General features: G+C 38.2%; 1 protein-coding gene across 11 annotated transcripts in view; it reads left to right on the top strand.

Annotated features, from left to right (window-relative positions):
• Positions 1–19,865, top strand: part of CARMIL1 (capping protein regulator and myosin 1 linker 1) — a 318,638-nt gene that overhangs the window by 227,350 nt on the left and 71,423 nt on the right. For 10 of the 11 annotated variants that reach the window (XM_049715467.1, XM_049715466.1, XM_033434743.2 and 7 more), the window contains 3 exons: positions 1,320–1,413; positions 8,115–8,213; positions 19,162–19,290. In XM_049715467.1, coding sequence (XP_049571424.1) covers positions 1,320–1,413; positions 8,115–8,213; positions 19,162–19,290 — 322 coding nt within the window. The remainder of the gene's footprint in view (positions 1–1,319; positions 1,414–8,114; positions 8,214–19,161; positions 19,291–19,865) is intronic. The other variant, XM_049715468.1, reaches the window with a different exon arrangement.

Here is a 19,865-nt window from a genome sequence, read left to right as displayed (position 1 = left end):
ATCTGTTAATTTCAGTTGGCTGTTTCCTCTTAAGTCAAACAAAAGCAATTTTGCTCAAACAAAGCTAAGGTAAAAATGAAAGTTATAGAAATAACAGCCTTGTCTTTGCAGATTATTTTACTTTAAGCCATCTTGTCAGTTGGACTGGATGAAGAACAGTTGTTTTTTTTTTCCCATTAGGTAACCATCCAGATTGGCTGCTTTTATTAAGATGACTGTTTATTTTCTTTATTATTTCATTATTAGTACCTATTTTAGGAATTAGTTGTTAATTTATTCTTCCAGTAGAAGCCACCTGACTGTCCATAAGAGTTACACCATGAATGCTGCTTGTTGTTGAGAGACCTGAAACAAGCCAGCTGTGGGATGCCTAGGTACCGGTTGCCAACACGTGGCCCACAAGGCCATCCTTCCTGAGTGTCTTGTTGTAGAAACAGATGCATTTTGGTTGGGAGAGAGGAGGCATCTCCAGGTCTAGAGTTTGTGGTAGGGGAGCAGGTGTGAGTGTTCATCCAGACACATAGCACTTTGTAGCAAGTTCAGGAACACAGGCCAGAGTGCGGATTCAGAGTTCTCACGCAAAAATGACTCACCCTCGCATTCTTGTGTCTGATCAGCCAGGCAACAGCCGTGTGAGGTATTACATAGACCCAGAGTTCCACAGTTGCTTTACTTGGTGTCTAGAGCCTGGGGCACTCGGGCTGATCTGGGGTGCCCACTGCCAGGCCCTGCAGAGGTCAGGTTGTTGAGCCAGCAGGAAGGTTTTCTAAAGACAGTCACTGGTCTTGGACTTGGTTATTTAAAGGAACCCAGAGCCTGAACAGATGGTTTTTGTGGATGCTCACATCCTTGGCTTGGCGAGCAAATGTTTTGGTTCTATTTTGGGGTTTTCCTCTACTGTTCTGGGTCTGTCTGTCACGTTGTCACTGTGGTAATCAAGTTACCTTCAGATCCGTTGGTGACTAAAATCCAAGTAGCAAGTTGATGCTGGACTTTTTTCCCAGCCTTTCTCTCAGACCATCTCTCCAGTTCCAATTTGAAAATCCTGTCCTTACTGTAACTGAAAGCTGAAAGCAGAACAACAAAACCAGATTCCTTCAAGTTGCGTAGGTTTTGTAGACAGCGTGAATCGACGAGGTCACTTGTGGTGTCGCACAGGTGGTAGGACCACCTACCTGCAGTCGAGGGGCCTAAGATGGTCCGGTAGTTTAGAATTTTCTAAGACACTCTGGCGACTCTTTTCAGATTTTAAAAGAGTGCTGAATTAAGATAATAGGAAGTTATTTTCAAATAAACACACCATTTTCTCCTTTTTCTAGGAACTACACGTTGAGATTTATGCCAATTCCTATGTATGATGCTTCTCAAGCCTTAAAAACAAACCCTGAAAAAACAGAAGAGGCTCTGCAGAAGGTATTGAAGGCTCAGTAACTTAATTATAATAAATTCACATTCGAGTGGAATTGTGTGAATAATACATTCTGAACATATGAACAGTGCTTTGTATTTTAAAAAGCTTTCTTCACATTAGCTTGTATTCTTATGATCATGACTGGCATAATGCATGACTGGGGGAGGAATAAAATAAAGACTAGAACTTGTCATGAAATTTAAATGGAGTAAAATAACATTCTTACAGCATCAACGTGCCAGACTTAGGCATGGATACCTCCCTCTTCGTCCATTGGAGAATGTGTACAAGTGAATGACAGCTAGCACAACCTTCATCCCCTTCATCCTCAAGAGCTAGAGCCTTCCCTTCCTTCTTCATCGAGAAATTTAAGGCATTACTGAGATCTCGCTTTACCACCTTTGTCTATAAATGTGTCTGAATCCACACCCATGCCCACCTCCTTTCTGGCAACCCCAGAGGATGATGGGTACCTTCCCCTTCAAAGCCCAGCCATCTTCAGTGCCTTTGACCCCAACATCTCTGCCCTGTGCTGGAAACTTGCCCTGTGAGTCATTCCCTCGCTCTTTCATATCTTCATCCTTCTCGTTCTATGGTTATGGCTACCTTTCTCTCTACTTTTAGATGTGCTCAAATATTTCCCATCTGAGGAAGCCTACTCCACCTTTATTATGATGTTATTTGGGAAATCTTCTAAATCTTTCTTCCCTCTTTGTTCTTTCATCTGGTGGTACCACCCTCTGTCCAATCTCCTAAGCTTGACTTTTTTCCCTCTATATCTTCTGTAGCCAATCAGTCACCAAGTTTACTGATTCTAGCGCATAAATCTCTTCATTAACTCTCCTTCCCTCTATTCCTATAACAGATGCCTTTATTCAAACCTCATCCTCTCTCACCAGGATGATTACATCCTCTTGTCTGTTTTCCATGCTGCGGTCAAAAATAGCCATCTTCCTTCATGGTGAAGTTGATCAGACTAAAACGTTCAATCCATTCCTCCTGGTGGCTTTTAGGATAAAGCCTCATCTCCTTAACTTATCATGAATTTCTGCCCAGGATCTGCCTCCTATTCACCGCCAATTTCATCTCTTACCAACCCTTAGTCTTTGTTTTGCTCTACCTCAGGGAACTTGTTAGAAATGCACATTCTTGGGCCTCAGAAACTGGGGTGGGACTTAGCCATGTGTGTTTTTCTGAGTTGTCCTGATGATTGTAACATTTGAGAATCACTGCTGGACTCTAGATGATACTCTTGCTTTCCCCACTACTGTGCATATCTGTTGAGATTGAAATCAAGGGTCAGTTCATCCAGGAAGACTTCTTGGAGTCCCTTTTCCCTGCTAGGTAGGTGGTCTTCTCACAATTTCCTGTGGTTCTCTCCGTCACTGGCCTTGTGACATTGTTTTAAGTTACCTGCCTCTTTTTTTTTTTTTCTTTTCTCCCAGCGACTGTGAGCTCTTTGAAGGCAGAGCCTATATTTTTCATCTTGTTTTATTCTCAGAAGCTAGTGCAGTACCTGGCATGCATGCTTGGATGTTCTTCAGACATTCAGTGAATTAAAGGGAGTAAGGTTGGGAGTGGAGGGGAGAGGAAGCTGTGGTGTAGCAAAAGAAACCATCTAAGGTTTGGATTCAGAAGATCTGACTAAATCAAACTCTTCCCAGCGTCGTAAATTCAGTATGTATTTAATTTTTCTGAACTTTAGTTTCTCCATCTACATAAAAAATAAAGCTACACAATAACTGTATTTAGCTGACACTTAGCATATAGTTTATACTGGGTGCCTGACACTATTTTAAATGATTTACATAAATTAACATCTGTCATCTTTAAAACAAACCCATGAGGTAGGTTCTATTATATGCTCATTTTACAGATAAGAAAACTGAAGGACAGAGTGATTAAGTAATTTACCTAAGGTGTCCATGAGGATCAAATGAGGTGGTATATGTGAAAAGCAGTTTGTAGACGGTAAAGCAATATACAAATGTTCGATATCTTTACACTTTCCTAAAGGATATTAGTCAGCTTATAACAAAAGACATATTCTACAGAAACAAGGTTTCTGGTTTCAGATTAGACATGTAAAGAGTTTGGAAGTCATCGTTGCCATCCTCACAACAAGAAAAAAAAAAGCTTAAACGGAAAATCAGTGACTTTTCTTAGGTCTGCCAGAGAATTGAGGTTACAAGGCAAACTGTCACCCTGGAAACTGGAGAGATGGTAATACAGAGAATCAAAGCCTACCAGGGGCAGAAGCTAATGGAGCTGGTAACTCAGAGGAATGCTTAAACAGTAATTGATGAATTGCTGGAGGCTTAGTGTGGACTAGTTTAAGAGCTTAAAAAAAAAAAAAAAAGAAGCTAAATACTCCTAGGTGCTTAGTCTTAGGGAGGCCCTGACCTTTGCCTGGGTTTTAGTTACAAGAACCCAAGTTATCACAGTGAAGATTGGAGGAGGATAATTCACTCCTGTTTCTGGCAGGGGGAAGGGAAAAAGTAACCATTTTGAAATACACTCAGAGCATGCTGTTCTCCATAACAAAGGCCTACCCTCAAGAGAAACTATTCTACCAGAGCCTTATCTGACCTAGTAGAAGACAGACCACTGCAGCCCTTCCAGCCTTCCTGTTGCACATAAGGGAGGGAAAAAAAAAAGGCCAAGAAACACTTCTGAAGGTCACAGTCCAGGGACTCAGGCCTGGTTTTTAAAAAATTAAAAAAAAAAGCCTAAATTTAATCATATGATTATAGAATGCTTCCCCTCCGTATTATACTTCCATCACAAATCAATTATAATAACACTGAATTACAACTAAGCAAAGCTGTAAGACACTTTATTTAAGGAGGCATTTCTAGGGAAACCCCAAAACAGCAGGGGAGACATAAACAAGGTCAATAGAAGAAATTAACTGCCATATACAGTTACAGCAGACATTCAACACAACTCAGCTTCTAGCCAGATGAACATAAAAGCCTCACATTAAAAGGATGATTACCTCAGTTCCTATTACTAGCTACATGATATCTGGCTTTCAACAAAAAATTAAAAGGCAAGCTAAAAGACAAGAAAAAACACAGTATGAAGAGACAAACATCAGAACCGGACTCAAAGATTTTAGAATTATCAGACAGGTAATTTAAAATAACTATGATCAAATATGTTAAGGGCTCTAATGGAAAAAGTAAAAAAAAAAAAAGCAAGAACAGATAGGTAATAAAAGCAGAGAGACAGGAACTCTAAAAAAAAATCAAAAGGGAATGCTAGAGATCAGAAATGCTGTAACAAGCAAAAAAATGCCTTTTATGAGCTCATCAGTGGACTGGACACAGCTGAGGAAAGAATCATTGACCTTGAAGATATGTCAGTAGAAACTTCTCAGATTGAAATGCAAAGAGGAGAAAAAGAATAGGGGGAAAAAAGAACAGAAGATCCCAGAACTATGGGACAATTACAAAACATTGAACATCCTGGTAATGGGAATACCAGAAGGAGAAGAAAGAGAAAAGAACAGAAGAAATATTTGAAGTAATAATGACTGACAGTTTTCCAAAATTAATGACAGACATCAAACCACAGATCCAGGGATCTCAGAGAACACCAAGCAGGATAAATACCGCCTCCCCCGCAAAAAAAAAATGATGTGTAGGCATATCATATTCAAACTGCAGAAAACCAAAGACAGAGAAAATCTTGAAGGAAGCCAGAGGAAAAATATACCTTACATATTGAGAAATAAGGGTAAGAATTACATCAGACTTTGAGTCACAAAGCATGCAAGCAAGAAGAAAGTAGAGTGAAATATTTATTTAAAGTGTTGAAAAAAAAACCCCCAAAACCCAGCAGCCTAGAATTCTGTATCTAGCAATATTTTCCTTCAAAAATAAAGAAGAAATACTTTCTAAGACAACAGTGTTACAAGGGGTGAAAGGGAGAAATTGGTGATACTCCCTTATAATGTACCTGTACCTGCACTATTTGTGAAACGGTATACAGTTGACCCGTGGACAGCATGGGGCTTAATCTGAGTATACCTTATAGTTGGCCCTTCTTGTCTTCATCCATGGATTCAACCAACCATGGACCAAGTATGCTGTAGTATTTACTACTGAAAAATATCCACTTATAAGCAGACCTGTGCAGTTCAAACCTGTTTGTTCAAGGGACAACTGCAGTGTTATTTGAAAGAGGAGTTGGATGAATTGTAAATGTATATTGCAGACACTAGGGAAACCACTAAAATATTTATAAAGAAGTATACTTAATATTCTAAGAAAGGAGAGAAAAGTGCAATCATATACAATACTTAAAACCAGAGAAGGCACAAAAAGAGAGGAGGTTAAAAGAATAAACAAAGAGCAAATGCAGAGTATGCAAATATATTAATTATAAAAGTTGTGTCTTTTTTAAATGAAAATTGGTGACTTTAAAGCTCATATTTATTGGTTTTTCTTCCCTATAGTATTTAACTATGCTCTTATATATTCAAGTTTTCTTTTTTCTTTTTTCTTTTTTTTTGCGGTACGCGGGCCTGCTCACTGTTGTGGCCTCTCCCGTTGTGGAGCACAGGCTCCGGACGCGGAGGCTCAGCGGCCATGGCTCACGGGCCCAGCCACTCCGCGGCATGTGGGATCTTCCTGGACCGGGGCACAAACCCGTGTCCCCTGCATCGGCAGGCGGACTCTCAACTACTGTGCCACCAGGGAAGCCCCTCAAGTTTTCATTTTAACAGAACTGTCCTCTGGAAGGATTATGGCTCTTTAATTTTACTCTACTGAGAAACAATATTGTGATTCTATACTAAATCTTTATTTTTTTAAAATATAAGATTCCTTTATTAAAACAGAATTTTTTTGCCCTCTGTGCTGCTGCTGTTTTCAGCAATGAGACTGAAGATGTCTGACTGACTGTAGACTGTCTCCCAGGTCACTGCTGCCCAGGGGTACTGGCAAATGTGTTTAATGACACTTTTGGCTCTTCCTCTTTCCTTTTGACCTGAGTCAGGCCCGTGTCCTGTCCTGGTTCTCTGTCTTGGTCTCTAATGGTGCACAGAAGGAAAGTTTACCTTGTAAACTTTCCAGATGCAAATACTTTCAGCAAATAACTTTCACCGTTATTAAAGACACTTAAGCATTGTTTTTCTTCCTTCCCCTTGCACTAGCTTTTAGAAATGAGCTTTGACTTTTATTTTTTTTTCTAAAATATTCCCTGCGGGCTCAGTCTGTGAAGCACTGTTGGTGCACCTGGGGAAGGCCTGGAAGCGCATGGGCCAGCCTTGGGTGCACTGCCTGTGTGTGAGCTCAGCCTCCTGAATAAACAAGCTGCTCTCAGAACTGGCCCATGGCCAGGGCTTAATGAGGCCAAATGTAGAAGAACAAAACAAAATCACCCAAAGCTGGGTGGCAGCGTGCCTGTCATATTTTAGGCAGAATCTTTTTTTAGCAAAGACATTCTACCTTGATGGTAATGTCACCTTGGAAAGAGATGACTTCTTGGGAAGCAGCAAGAGAAAATTAATGTAATATAATGTCATGGTATTAATGTGTCACCTTAATGATGCTTCATTTCAGGGATCTTTTTTTATAATATCTTCATTTATGTTTAGTAGAATGGTACATTTTGTTCTGCTTTATGGTTTCCAAGGATGATGATAATTATAGCCTATATTTTAATTATTCCTAATTGGCATTAAGTAGTAGTCATTTTAGCGTATGCAAAATGAAAATGAAAATGTAATAATCCTGAAAGCCTCACAGTTACTAGAAATTCTTAACCAGGGAACTGTAGTGACAAATTAGAAGCCAAATGGTTAAGTTGCGTTATGAAAACAAATAAAAACAACAACTGAAAAAAAATAGATGGCATACTTAATCATCTCAATCGTTCTTTAAAAAACCACATTAATAGGTATTCATTATAATCAATAGTTTACATTTTTCAATGTATTATATATCCATTGTATATTGTTCTTCTTCAATACTTTATTTCAATCTAGTTATCATTTGTATGTTTGAATTTTTCATAAAACATTGTCTATGTATAAAAATATAGATTGTCAAGCAACTTCAAGATTTCTCATTTTCTGTAGAAATCCATTTTCTTATTTTTGGTAATTTTGCTAAAAGCATTCCTGTTTTTGAGAAAACATGTAAACCTGGTGGATTAAGGAAATTGGTATATGGTTTTGAGTTGTACCAGCCTGTATCCTTCCAATTTTGTACCTATTTTCTCCTTTTTTCCCTTAAAATAAAGAATTTTCTGAGTGCTGGTGGATAAGGCCAAGGGGTTCAGAAAGGACCATCCATACACTGTAGAGGTATTTATTTAGCTTGTGAACTGTTTAGTGGTTAAAAATTTGTGAGAGAGAAAGATTGCGATCGTATACAGGAAAGTGATGAGAAGTCACTAAAAGGGGTCTCTAACCCTGCAGGCAATTAAACACTTGCTCATCTTTGTCAACTACTGAGTCACATAAAAATTACCCTGGTTACCTGCGAGTGAAATTTCTAACTAAAAACACCCGTAATGCATCACGACAATAGCCAGTTTCCCCATCTCATACGTTTTGTGGGGTCAAGGCCCTGGCAGGATGTGTGAATTAGTCGCTTGGGTCTTCAGTTTAGCAACTGGCTGTTGCACTTATGATTTTACTCTCTGCTGAGTCGAAATGTGTTCTTGAGAGAGACATGTGCTTAATTTCCAGATAGAAAACTATCTGCTCCGGAATCACGAGACTAGAAAATACCTTCAAGAGCAGGCCTACCGCCTACAGCAGGGCATTGTCACCAGCACCACGCAGCAGGTAAGAAGGTGCCAGTCTTCTCCCAGTGACAGTTCCTCCTCCTACACATGCTGAACTGACCCTTTAAAGAACCAGGGACCAAGGATTTTTATCGTTTGAATCATTCCCAATGGGGCAGCAAGAACCTGTTTCTGAAAATGACAACAAATGTTAAGTAGAGTTTAGAAATGCTAAATATGCATTTTTCATTGTTGATGATTTCTGCCTTTTAAGATTGTCAGTAAGGTGTATCTTAGATTTATATACAACTATTAGGAACCCTGGATTACAGATGATAAAAGTCTGAGGGTAATCAAATTTGCTACTTTGGATACATCCTATTCTTTTTCTTCTACTCGCTCTCACTTCTATGAGTAGGAAACAAATTCCCAGATTCTTCTGAATAATTAAGAATTTGTTAAGAATTATTCTTCTGAATAATTAAGAATTTGTTGAATGTTAATTAACACAAGTGCTGAAGAGAAACTAAACAGTTTTTTACTTCATTCCTCTTCTCTCTACCCAACTTTAGAATAAAAAAAGTATGGAATGTTTTCCTCCAAAAATGTTAACCAAAACCAAGGAACATAAGATATTTGAGGAAAACCTATAGGATGTCAAAGAAAGAAGAAGATAAACCAAAGAATTGAGCTCAGATAATTCAGAGTACGGCAGAGGACTTTAAAAAAATATTGTAATAAGTAAGTTCAGAAGGAATTGAGACAATATTATATCCATAAAATAGGAATGAGCTGCTATGAAAAAGAATAATCAGAGAATAAGAAACAATGCTTAACAGTTGAAAATATGAAAACTGTAATATAGATTTAAATTAACCAATAGGGCACAAATTAAGCTGTTTCTCTGGTAGAAAACAAGAGAAAATCTTAAAACATGCAGTAAAAAGACAGATAAAATAGATGAGAGAAAAGTAAGTCAGAATCATGAAGAGATTAAAAGTGACCAATAGCCTTCTAATAGGAACCTTGAAATTTAAAAAGAATAATAGAAAAAGTTAAAAAAGAGAAAATAATAGAAAAGCATTTCATATGAATCTTGGGGTTGACCTACTGAAATTGATATGGATGAATGGGTAAAGGCCCACACCTCGTCAGAACACCGAGAATAAAGAAAAAACATCTTAAAGAGTTCCAGACAGAATAAACAGGCTATCTTACAAGGGAACTGGAACCAATTCTTAGCCTCAATCTCAATTGCTAGAAACAAATGAGGTTCAGAGGGGGATTTGTTTTGGACCAAGAATTCTATATCTAGTCATTTTATCAAACAGATGCGAGGGCAGACTAAAACTGTACTCAGACATGGACCCAGAAATTTTACCCCCAATATTCCATATGAAAAAAGGCTTTTTGAGGAAATTCTCCAGTGTAACAAAGAAAAACAAGAAAGTATACAATACGAGGTATAAATAAGAAACTGAACCAGAAACGAAATCATAGAAGTTATAAGAGCTGAAAGAAAGCTTTAAAAAGTTGCCACTTTGGGAAAATCTGCTTTGAGCTGCAGAATTAAAAGATACAGGATTACATTTCTTTCTCTATGAATCCCATAATCATAATTCTTTACCTGCATTTTAGTGGACTTAAAATTTTAATATCAACTTAGACAGGAAGGGAACACCTAATTATTGCTACACTAAAAAATTTACATGTTGGAAATTTTAATGTAAAAGTAATGAAACTAATTAAAATTAGGAGTTGAAGAGGGAGAAAGGTGAGTGGTAGTATAAGTATACTAAATTTTTACTTTTTGTTTCATGGAATAATCTATATTCTATAATTCATAAATAAAAAATACAGATGTAAATCTATTTAAAGTTAAAATGGAAGCCACCAAAAGAATTAAAACAGGGTTTTCAAAAATGTTTATTTCAGCAGATTGAGAGGAACTGACTGGTAGGGAAAGTTTTGTCATTTGAGACCATTTTGTATGGTTTGTTCTATTTTCTTACCTTGGGCAGATGTCATTTTAATTTTTTGTGGTGTCTTTGGTTTTGGTATCAGGGTAACACTCATCTCATAGAATGACTTTGGAAGTGTTTCTTCCTCTTCAATTTTTTGGTATACTTTGAGAAGGGTAAGTGTTAAGTCTTCTCTCAGTATTTGGTAGAATTCACCTGTGAAGCCATCTGGTCCTGGACTTTGTTTGTTGGGAATTTTTTTTTTTATTACTGATTTCATTTCATTACTGGTAATTGGTCTGTTCATATTTTTTATTTCTTACTGATTCAGTCATGGGAGATTGTATGTTTCTAGGAATTTATTTCTTCTAGGTTGTTCATTTTATTGGTGTATATTTGTAGTAATCTCTTATTGTTTGTATTTCTGTAATGTCACTTGTAACTTCTCTTTCATTTCTGATTTATTTATTTGAGCCCTCTCTCTCTTTTTCCTTGATTAGTCTGGCTAAAGGTTTATCAGTTTTGTTGATATTTTCAAAGAACCAGCTCTTAGCTTCATTAATCTTTTCTATTTTTTTTTTTTTAGTCTCTATTTCTTTTATTTCCGCTCTGATCTTTAGGATTTCTTTCCTTCTACTAACTTTGGTTTTGTTTGTTCTCCTTTTTTGAGTTCCTTTAGGTGCAGAGTTATGTTATTTATTTGAGATTGTTCTTATTTCCCAGGATAGGCTTGTATTACTATAAACATCCCTCTTAGAACTGCTTTTGCTGCGTCCCGTAGATTTTGGATCATTGTGTTTCCATTTTCATTTGTCTACAGGTGTTTTTTGATTTCCTCTTTGACTTCTTCAGTGATCCATTGGTTGTTTAGTTGCATATTGTTTAGCCTCCACATGTTTGTGGTTTTGCACTTTTTTTCTTGTAGTTGATTTCTAGTCTTATACTGATCAGAAAAGATGCTTGGTATGATTTCAATCTTCTTAAATATATTGAGAATTGTTTCGTGGCCCAGCGTGTGATCTATCCTGGAGCACGTTCCATGTGCTCTTGAAAAGAATATGTATTTTACTGCTTTGGGATGGAGTGTCATTTTAATTTTTTGTTGTTCTTTTTTCTTAAAAGAGAATGAAGGAACGACGTCCATAATAAATGAGTTGCGTGTAATATTTAAGTAGGTAAAATTATATGGATGACTGCATAGATATACATAGAGATTTGTGAAAAGTGTTCACCAGAATGTTAATGATGGTTCTCTCAGGTGCTGTGATTAGGTGATTTTTATTCTCTTATACTTCACAGTATTGTTTGAATGCTTTACAGTAAGCATGTATTATTTATATAAGGAAAAGTAAAGCGATATGTGTTGAGAAAAAGAAAAACAGTAATTATGAGTATTAGTGAAGTAACAGGGAGTTTTGAGAAGGAAAACATTATTTTGACCTTACCAGTGCCTTAAAAAATCTAAATTGTTTTCCTGCAGCAGACCAATATGAACCTTTAGTACTTTATGGTTTACTGTTATTTCCTGGTTTTAGTGTTTAACATTAAAAACAATGAGAGTGCTAAAATCTTACATTGAACCTTTGCCTTGGGTTCCTTTATGAGCTACCATAAGGCAGGCTTTTCTTAATACAATATCCTTTTAACTTTTTTCCTCCTTTACAGGGGTTTTGCTCATCCAAAAAAATTACTGCCACAACCTTTAATGCTAATTCTTAAAAGTAGGTTTCGTCTTCTCAATCAAGAGGAAATTATACACAGGAGGCATATACAGATGTTTCATTCTGCATGGGGGAATAAATCATTCTGAATTATTTGAGTCATTATGTAGTAGGTATACTGCCACCTTTTTGCTTTAGGGATTTCTTAGGACATGATGATTAGCAGTTTTCAGACTTTAATTGTTTCAGTCACCTTAGGAGAGATTTATCTCCTTCTTATTGAAACTTCTTATTGAAGTTTCCAGAAATAGGAACACAGAAAGAATAGACCCTCTGTGACTACTTCTGCCAACCGCATAGCCAGTCATCATTCCCGGGTGACACTGAGGGATTAAAATATGTTTCAGTGAAACATTGCAGTCTCATAATTGTTCACATATTTGTTTTTGTCTCTGGTCTTTGTTTAGGAAAGACCTTCACATGACGACACTCCACCTCTGACCTTCACATGACTCAACATTCCACCTCTGCTTTTGATCGCTTCTTTTCCATCTTATAAACCCTCTTAATCAAGAGTTAGCAAACTTCTTCTATAAAAAACCAAACAGTAAATAGGCTTTACAGCCTGTATGGTCTCTGTTGCAACTACTCAGCTGTGCTATTGTAGAGCAAAAGCAGCCATAGACAATATCTTCATGAGTGAGTGTGGCTGTTCCAGTAAAACTTTATTTACAAAGACAGGCCCAGAATTGATAAACTATGCTAAGCCTTCTCACCCTTAAAAGAAAAAACAAAACAATTTTATTGCCTAGACCTATTTACTTAGCACACTCTCTTTCCTTCCTTTCATGTGCAGATTTTTATACTTGCTTTCATGACTTCTTTGCTACCCACTCACTTTGCAACCTTTCAGAATGTGCCCTCTGTCCCAATCTGTCTGCCGAGATGGCTCTCAATGGACCTGGTCACCGAGTCAGAGGCCTTTTCTCCCTCTTTGTCTTTTGATGAAAGGAGGCCGTCTGTATGTGTAGTGGTCAGGAACTTGGGTTCTCAAGTCAGATGACCTGGATTTAAGTACAGGCTCTGCTATTCCCTCTCGGTGGGAACTGTTGTTAGTCATTTACTAACCTCTTTAAGGCTTGATTTCATCTGTAAAAATGGGGAAAATGACTCAGAAGGTGCTGTGACAATTCAGTGAGGTGATGCGTGCAAAGTACTTGGCTCCTCACTGGTAAACATTGTTTGTAGCTATATTTTTATTATCACGATTATTATCATTATTATAGACTGTTTCATCTTTCTTAAGACGCACTTCTTGGTTCATCCGACAGTGTGCTGTTCAGAATATTTTTCTACTGCTCTTTGTCTCCTTTCTACATAACTTTCTCTTTTTATCCTTCAAATGCAATCATTTTTCAGAGTTTTGTACTTAGTGCTATCTGATCTGCTTCTGCCAGTTTTAACTCTCATCTGTGGATGACTCCTGGATCTATCCTGTCAGTCCCTGTTTCTTTCCAGAAAATCCTTTTTTTCAACTGCTTGTTCAGCATCTTCATCCAGATGGCCCTCTGAGAGAGCACGGTCACTACGACCAAACTCATCCCTTGGAACAACCGATTTTGCCATTTCTCTCAGTGACATCATCATTCACTGCGGATAGAGCTCCTGGAGTCATCTTGGATGCCTCGTTTGCTTTCTTCATCCAAGGTCACTATTCACTGCCCATTTACCTTCAAGGTGTTTTTTACAGCCATTCTTTTCTTTCTGTTTCTATTGCCTCTCCTCTTGTTAAGGCTTTTTATTAACTCCCTCCTATGTCTTCTTTTACAAGCACTGCAAAGACTAGTTTATTCATCTTCTATGTCTCCTTGTGCTTTTTTTTTTTTTTTTACATCTTTATTGGAGTATCATTGCTCCACAATGGTGTGTCAGCCTCTGCTCTACAACAAAATGAATCAGCTATACATATACATATGTTCCCATATCTCTTCTCTCTTGCGTCTCCCTCCCTCCCACCCTCCCCATCCCACCCCTCTAGGTGGTCACAAAGCACCAAGCTGATCTCCCTGTGCTATGCGGCTGCCTCCCACTAGCTCTCCATTTCACGTTTGGTAGTGTACACATGTCCATGCCACTTTCTCAGTTTGTCACAGCTTACCCTTCCCCCTCCCCACATCCTCAAGTCCATTCTCTAGTAGGTCTGTGTCTTTATTCCCGTCTTACTGCTAGGTTCTTCATGACATTTTATTTTCTTAGATTCCATATATATGTGTTAGCATACGGTATTTGTCTTTCTCTTTCTGACTTACTTCACTCTGTATGACAGACTCTAGATCCATCCACCTCATTACAAATAGCTCAATTTCGTTTCTTTTTATGGCTGAGTAATATTCCATTGTATATATGTGCCACATCATCTTTATCCATTCATCCGATGATGGACACTTAGGCTGTTTCCATCTCCTGGCTATTGTAAATAGAGCTGCGATGAACATTTTGGTACATGACTCTTTTTGAATTCTGTTTTTCTCAGGGTATATGCCCAGTAGTGGGATTGCTGGGTCATATGGTAGTTCTATTTGTAGTTTTTTTTAAGGAACCTCCATACTGTTCTCCATAGTGGCTGTACCAATTCACATTCCCACCAGCAGTGCAAGAGTGTTCGCTTTTCTCCACACCCTCTCCAGCATTTATTGTTTCTACATTTTTTGATGATGGCCATTCTGACTGGTGTGAGATGATATCTCATTGTAGTTTTGATTTGCATTTCTCTAATGATTAATGATGTTGAGCATTCTTTCATGTGTTTGTTGGCAGTCTGTATATCTTCTTTTCTCCTTGTGCTTTTTACAGCCCTTTTCCTTTGTATCAGGGAAGCCGAGTCACTGTGAGTGTTATGGGGTAAGGAATTTTTAGATCTTCACAATTGTGGGAGAAGCTGGGGGAATAGATGCTCTATGCCTTGTACACGGTGTTTCAACTCCTTAACCTGTGCCTGAGTCTTATACTATCTTGCCTCAACTCAACATTCCAATCTGATCTCCCACAATAAAGTACCTCTGTTCCTAATCAGGAAATAGGAATCACAAGTGTCTGGATATGCCATTGCTTATGTTCATTCTTTGCTTTTAAAATTCCCTTCTCTTTTCTCAGTTTGTAGAAATCTTTCAGGACCCAGTCTAAAAGCTACCTTTAGCATCAGCTACATGTGATCCCTCCCTTGACTGAAATCCTTTAGAACTTTCTGTCATTTATTTAGTCATTGAATAAACACTTATAAGGGTCTGTGATATGGCAGGCACTATTATAGGAGATGGAGCTTTGGCAGTGAACAAAATGTGCCTGTCTTTGTGGATATTACATTATGCAAACTTTATATCTTGTGTTATTGCTAATACGTCTTTCCACTTCTAGATTTTTACGTTGCTTGGTGGCAAAGGGTATATCTTACTCAGGACTGTATCTCATTCAGTGCAAGGTGTTGAGTATATTTCTTTTGAATTGAATAAAGAAATAGACGTGGAGGAAGATAAAATTTTCCACGAGTAAGCTATTTGCTGGGACTGAGAACAGTTGTAACAAGTTGCAAGCAACCGAAGATAGCATTTATTGCGAATGGTTCTAAGTTCTGCACTTGGGTTCTATAGCCCAGTATGTTTGGAAAAGCCTAAGTGGTCACTGCCAAGTGACATGTGAGTTGCTGTGTGATTTAGTTGCCAAAGAAGCCAATTTGACTTATACCACATAAATGAAAGTATATTTTCTATGTTAAGAAAGGTGGTAGCCCCGTTCAGCTTACTGATCCACTCTTCCTGTGTTACAATCTATTTTATTGAGGGGGGGGCATGTTTTGTGACGGTCTTAGATGGAGGGAGAATTCAGAGAAGTGACCTGGGGTGGACAGGGGGAGGTGGCAGTCAGGGACCACACAGTGGTGTCACAGTAGAATGGTAGAAGGAACTGGGAATGTCAATCCTGAAGAAGAAAAGATTAGAGAAGATAAGACTGGGCAAGACTGTCACATGGAAGAGAGCTTGTGACTGTTCAGAGTGCTCTCAAGGGGGAAGACATGTGACCTATAGAAGAACATGGGAAGACAGACGAGGGCTCAAAGAAGACCAAGTCCAAGTACATTTCCTTGGAAAAAAGTGAGCTTCTCAAACTATGGCAGTTAACAACTTTCCTGGGGTGCTTTAGAAAATGGAACACTAGGGCTTAGGGTAAAGTAGGGAGTTGAAAATCAAGAGCCCAAATGCAATCATCTACCCTGAGGTCTTTCATGAGATAACCAAAGAGATGACAGTCTTTCAGACTGCAGTTTCCTTTGTTTTTATTTGTGTATCTTAGGGATTTGAATATGAACTGAGAGTCAAAATCCTTGGTTTCCTGTTTTCAAAATTTCCGGTTGGTACTCTGTGTAATCGTTCTGTGTCATCTTAAGTAGTTTCACTTTTCTGGGCCTTGAGGTCTTTAGTTGCAAAGTATCTGAATGTGATCTATTGGGCTGTGCTGAACCTTAGCAAGTGTGTGTACAGAAGAACCTTTGAGACTTGTGAGATTTAATGTCTTATTTGAATCGAAGAACGAAATTTTTATGTTTCTTTTGGATGTGATTTTAAAAGTTCTACTTAAAGACCATTTTGCTGAGTCCATTTACACCCTCTCTCCTTGGTGTACGCTTAATGGCACACGCTTCAAGGGTCTCTGGTCTCTCATGATTATTAAAGATGATCAATTTTATGGTACCACATCCACATGCCTCTCAAATTAGTCTTTTGTGGCCTCAGATGTATATCAGTTCCTTTCTTAGTATGGGGTTCATTTTGTTTCTTGAAATTAGGTATTCATTCTTGGTGAGATATGAATTATTGATGACCATTTTTGTTTCAGGAAGCACAGATCAATACAATAGTTGGAAGAGCTGGAATTTATATCAATTAAGATTAAAAAAAACATAGTTATTTCAGGACTCTGTGTAAATGCAGAAAATTAAGATGTGCTCCCTGCCTACAACCTTAGATTTTGGTTAGGGAGATGATTATTATATGAGAAGCATTATTCAAGTAACTTCTTTTTCCTACGAGAGTTGCACATAGTTCTATGTAGCCTCAGTACATTTTACAGTCATAGGAGCTGTTCTTTTTTTTTTTTTACTTTTATTTGCATTTATTTTTTGTGTCATTTATTACTAGGCCATAAGTTTTTGTTTCTTCAGTTTCTTCTGGGATATCTTTTTCTTCTGGGCAACCTCCTCTTCTGGTTTAGGAACAATCTGTTCTTTTTCAGTGAAGATCATCTCAGTGTGGCAGGGAGAGCTCATGTATGGGTTGATCTGACCATGAGCTCTGTAAGTCCTACACCCCATCCTGGGGGCTTTGTTCACCTGGATGTGCTCAGTGACCATCTAAGCCCTTAAGTTCAGCATTACTCTCTGCATTTTTGAGCATGTGCAGTAAAAATTCAGCACTCTTTTTTGGGCCACCAACCCTGCATCCAGCCCCATTGTTTGGCCAGGGCACACCTACGAGCTCCACCATTGTAATGGCAGAATGGCACACATTGCTTCTTTAAAGTGACATCCTTCAGATACTTGGTGGCTTTCGGATATGTGTACCCTTAACGGCCTGGGCAGTTTCACAAGTGTTCTTAAAGTGAACGCGAGGATTTGAACCTCTCGACTTGCATGATTTTGTGGGGTTTTCTGGGTCAGGTGAATAACGAACCATTTTTAGAGGTCATACGTTAACATTAGCATCACTGACCCTTTGTCAAGAGACTAAGTGCTTTGAGTGATGTTATTTTACTGGGTTGTCTTCATCATACACTAGAAAAGAAGATGGAGTAGACGTTACGAAACTGATTTTTTAAAAGAGAAAGGCAGGAGAATCGGTGATACTGCAGCAGGTAGATGCGGGCTCTATAATCAGACCTTCAGTTTGCTGAGCAGTGTAGTAAAGTTTCTATTATGGTGGAATTTATGGGGGAAGGAGGGCTCATTTTGGCTTCCTATAGCTGTTATACCAAATAATTCAAACTAAATAGAGAAGTGTGAATTTAAATAAAAAAGGTTGTTGCTGGATCGTCACCTCTGCTGAATGAATTATCAGGAAGGATACGACTTGATATGTAGGGTCTCTGGGGAATAAATGATTTTTTTTTTAAGAATAGACAATCTGCAGCTCTGATCAACACATATATATGGAATCTAAAAAAGAAAAAAAAATGGTACTGATGAACCTAGTGGCAGGGCAGGAATAAAGATGTAGACATGGAGAATAGACTTGAACATCTGGGGTGGAGGGGTGGGAAGCTGGGATGAAGTGAGAGAGTAGCATTGACATATATACACTACCAAATGTAAAATGGATGGCTAGTGGGAAGCAGCCGCACAGCACAGGGAGATAGATTAGCCTTGTGATGACCTAGAGAGGTGGGATAGGGAGGGTGGGAGGGAGGCTCAAGAGGGAGGGGATATGGGGATATGTGTATGCATATGGCTGATTCACTTTGTTGTACAACAGAAACTAACACAGTATTGTGAAGCAATTATACTCCAATAAAGATCTATTAAAAAAAATTGGAGAAACTTTTAAAACCACACTGTAATTGTCTTTTTCTTCAGACGTCTTAGCTTTGTTCATGTTTCTCTTTATACATACAAATAGAATAGAGCATAATCTTACCCTTCTGTACTAGTTTTTGTCCACAGTAGTGATCTGCCACTACCCTGTGGGTTTTATGTTTAAATCCATGAAACATCTGAAAGTGATTCAGATGTAATTAACATGGGAGAAGGACCTTAATAGAATAGAAACTAGATGTTATTAACTTTATTATTGCCTATGTTAATATAATAAAACCTCAGCTTATGCTTGTTTTGGTAGAAAATTACCTGATATAATTGAACTAATTAAAAAATATTAATTTCCAGGGATGTTCTGATTTCCATAATATTGAGACCAACTGGCTGTGGGCATCATTTTGTCATCAGCTGCCTCAGAATTGTACATCTCCTTTTTCTGTTTCCTCAGTACCCAGCACTATGTCTGACACATAGAGGGTACTCAAAAAAATTAATGAAGGAGAGTTACTATCAAGCAAAATGTCACTGAGTAGCTATGAGATTCTGAATCATCAAGAAGTATTCACTTTTGTTCTACATGCTGCATTTCCTAAGGCAGGAGAGGGGACCAAAATCCCTTACATGTTTGTTTGGAATTAATGTTGCTAAAGGTTTCTTACAGAAATAGATAAATTAATAATTGGCTATAAGCTGTCTTGAAGATTCCAGTTAGGAGAAGTATTCATCCTCATTCAGTGTTTCCTTTTGTCTGAACATTGGCTGTGCTGACCTGGGTGCTTGCTCTCCTTGTTATGTGTGGAGCAGATGATTGACAGAATATGTGTGAAAGTACAAGATCATCTCAACTCTTTACGAAACTGTGGGGGAGATGCTGTCCAGGAAGATCTAAAAGCAGCAGAAAGGCTCATGCGTGATGCTAAGAACTCTAAAACGGTGAGTTTCACTTCCAGCTACATGAGTCCTGTGGAATAAAAAGACTTTAAACTAGTTTTAGAAACTAGTTCTAACTAAATTTACTTTTCTACCCAATTTCAAGGTTACTAACAAGTGGCAAGGTGAACTGAGTTAGTCTTTGCCTCCTTTCTGTACCCGTGCTAATTACCAATAATCAAAATACAGTTGTCCCTCAGAATCTGCGGGGGGATTGGTTCCAGGACCCCCTGCAGATACCAAAATCTGTGGATGCTCAAATCCCTTACATATAAAATGGTGTAGCACAGGTGGGCCTCCTTATCCGCGGGTTCTGCAGCCTCGGATACAGCCAGCGGCTGTATAGAATTAAAAGCAGAGGGTCAGTGTGATTTACAAAGGGTATAATCAGGTTCTAGGTAACTGGGAGGTAGTTGTAGTTTCAATGAGTAGCAACTCATTGCACATGATTCTACTGCCAAACTGATAGCACGAAACTCTCCTCTGTCACCTCTAAAAGGAAGCTTCTCTCAACTTAGACTGTGGTCCCCAAAGTGTGATTTCATAGAGAAAGGACTAACTGGGAGTCAGGAAACCTG

Source organism: Orcinus orca, chromosome 10 (assembly GCF_937001465.1).
Source record: "Orcinus orca chromosome 10, mOrcOrc1.1, whole genome shotgun sequence".
Taxonomy (NCBI): domain Eukaryota; kingdom Metazoa; phylum Chordata; class Mammalia; order Artiodactyla; family Delphinidae; genus Orcinus; species Orcinus orca.
Note: the sequence above shows the minus strand (reverse complement) of the source record. Positions and strands in the feature narration are given on the sequence as shown.